Below are 2,451 nucleotides of genomic sequence, written 5' to 3' on the forward strand. Positions count from 1 at the left end.
TATGCATACATAAATGATTACATCATGAAATTACAATTTATAAATATCTAACAATAAACTAATTAAAGTATTCATTATCTTGATTTTCCCCATGTGCCCCAGTTATTCCCTGATGGGTTACAGGTCTTCACAGAGTATAAAAGCCAGAAAAAAATCACGTAAAGTGGTAATTATTAAACAGCATCTAAAATCTGCAGTCAAACTACAACAGCTTTCACAAAATGAAGCACCAACACTTTGGAATTCAGATATGTGGGTATTAATTTCAGTATGGGATCAAGGTAACATATCTTTATATTTTTCAGCCTTTAAGAAATATGAATTCTTATTTTTAATTTTGTAATTGTATTGAATTTTACAGATTTGTATACTCAAAATTGAATGGCAACCTTTCCTATGTGGAAGAATTTAAGTTGCTGGGTTTAGCATCAGAACCGGCACTGCAAAAGGTTCTTTTTGTGGTATTCTGTTTTATATATGTTATGACAGTAATTGGAAATCTAACGATTATAGTCATAATCCGATATGACTCTCATCTACACAAACCAATGTACTTTTTTCTGGCCAACCTGTCGTTTATAGAAATTTTCTATACAACAGCTATTACTCCAAACAGTCTGAAGAACTTTCTGCAGGAGAACAGAACTATCTCCTTTGTGGGCTGTTTTACACAGATGTTTTTCTTTATTGGACTAGGGAGCTCTGAGTGTGTCCTCCTCTCCGCTATGGCTTATGATAGATATGCTGCTATATGTCAACCATTAGTCTACTCTACAATTATGAATCCTTCATTCTGTATACAGCTAATGATGCTTTCTTGGAGTATTGGGTTTTCAAACTCACTTGTTCATACTGTATATACTGCTTCATTGCCCTTCTGCAGAGACCGTTCGGTCAATCACTTCTTCTGTGATATCCCATCTGTTGCAGAACTCTCCTGCAGTGAAACACGTCTGAATGAGCTGGTGTCTATTTTGATTGGAGGCTGTATCATAGTAGCCAGCTTAACATTTACCCTTATTTCCTATCTCTGTATTTTAAGAGCTGTGCTGAACATTAACAGTATATCTGGGAGGCAGAAAGCATTTTCCACATGTGGGTCTCACCTCTTGGTGGTTGCTCTTTATTTTGGGACAGTTATTTTGACTTATATCCTTCCAGGATCTCCATCCTATAATGAACAAAAGAGAGTCCTCTCTGTGATTTATGGCATTATCACTCCTTTCATCAATCCTCTCATTTATAGCTTTAGAAACAATGATTTTCAAAATGCAATTAATAAAAAGATAATACACAGACACATTCATTTGGGGTATAAATGAAAGTGCTACCTAAATGTTGCTGTATAATATGCATAGAGGAATCCAAGCATCTTTAAAAAGACAAATGCAAGTGCAAAAAAAGAATTATGAAATGCCAATTGCATACAATTTTGTCTTTATAAATGACAATATCTCATTAAGTTAAAGGTTGGCTCCAGTGTAAATATGTATTACAATGTACACTACAGAAATGAAACATTAACATTTGTGCCTGATTTTATGTTTGTCTCTGTCTTCATGGGGGGGGGGGGATTTTTTGAGGGTTTAACATGGACAGAAGAGCAGGGATAGCAATAACAATATTGCCAGGAGTTCTAATCCAACCTTACACTACATTTTTTTTTTTGTGTGTCTCTGTTGAAGAGATTTCCACAAACTTCCTGTCTTGACATAAAGGGAAGAACATTCAGAATAAAGACACAGCAGTAAAAACAAACAAAAAAAAAAACTGCAGCTCTATCTAAAGGAAAATAACTTTTGACTGGTTGATCTTTAACAAAATTCTGAGAAGCTTTAGGCTGCCCTCCCTAGCTGGAACTAGCACGTTGCTGGTAAATGGAGCTAGATGTTTCTCTGTAGCTTCCTATGCCGCGTACACACAATCAAACAAGCCGGCGGAAAAGTCTTGAGTCCGCCAGACAATTCCCCCGTGTGTGGGCTCCGGCTGACTTTTTTTACCCAAAAGTCCGGCGGACTTAGAAAGTAGATTTGCATCAAATTTGTCCGGCGGACAATACGGCCGTGTGTGTGCTAGTCCCCCGTACTTTTGAAATTAACTGACTTTTCCCGCACGTTAATTTTGAGCGCGACTCCACGTAGCCGGGACTAGCAAAGGAAGTCAATGTGAGAGATTGACACGTCGCTGGCCCCGTCACCTGGTATGGAGTTAAAGGGGAAGCCCTACGCCGAAAAAATGGCGTGGGGGTCCCCACCTAGGTCCATATCAGACCCTTATCCGAGCACGCTACCCGGCAGATCAGGAAAGGGAGTGGGGACGAGCGAACCCCCCCCTGAGCCGTACCAGGCCACGTGCCCTCAAAATGCAGGGGGCTCATCGGAATCCGGGAGCCCCCTTTAATAAGGAGGCCCCTGGATCCCGGCCCCCACCTATGTGAATGAGTATGGGGTA

At 39.7% G+C, this 2,451-nt stretch overlaps 1 protein-coding gene across 1 annotated transcript; it reads left to right on the forward strand.

The window, feature by feature from the left end:
• The first annotated feature begins 241 nt into the window (after nucleotides 1-241).
• On the forward strand, nucleotides 242-1,322 carry LOC143940065 (olfactory receptor 8I2-like). The gene has a single exon (XM_077461106.1). It carries the CDS (start codon nucleotides 483-485, stop codon nucleotides 1,320-1,322), a length of 840 nt encoding a protein of 279 aa, XP_077317232.1. The 5' UTR covers nucleotides 242-482.
• Nucleotides 1,323-2,451: the final 1,129 nt, after the last annotated feature.

Source organism: Lithobates pipiens, unplaced genomic scaffold, assembly GCF_037356315.1.
Source record: "Lithobates pipiens isolate NorthernLeopardFrog02 unplaced genomic scaffold, aLitPip1_a1.2 Scaffold_3, whole genome shotgun sequence".
Classification (NCBI taxonomy): Eukaryota; Metazoa; Chordata; class Amphibia; order Anura; family Ranidae; genus Lithobates; species Lithobates pipiens.

Bases quoted from the DNA above. Each gene is read 5' to 3' on its own strand.
- LOC143940065 (XM_077461106.1), top strand. From the start codon at position 483: ATGACAGTAATTGGAAATCTAACGATTATAGTCATAATCCGATATGAC.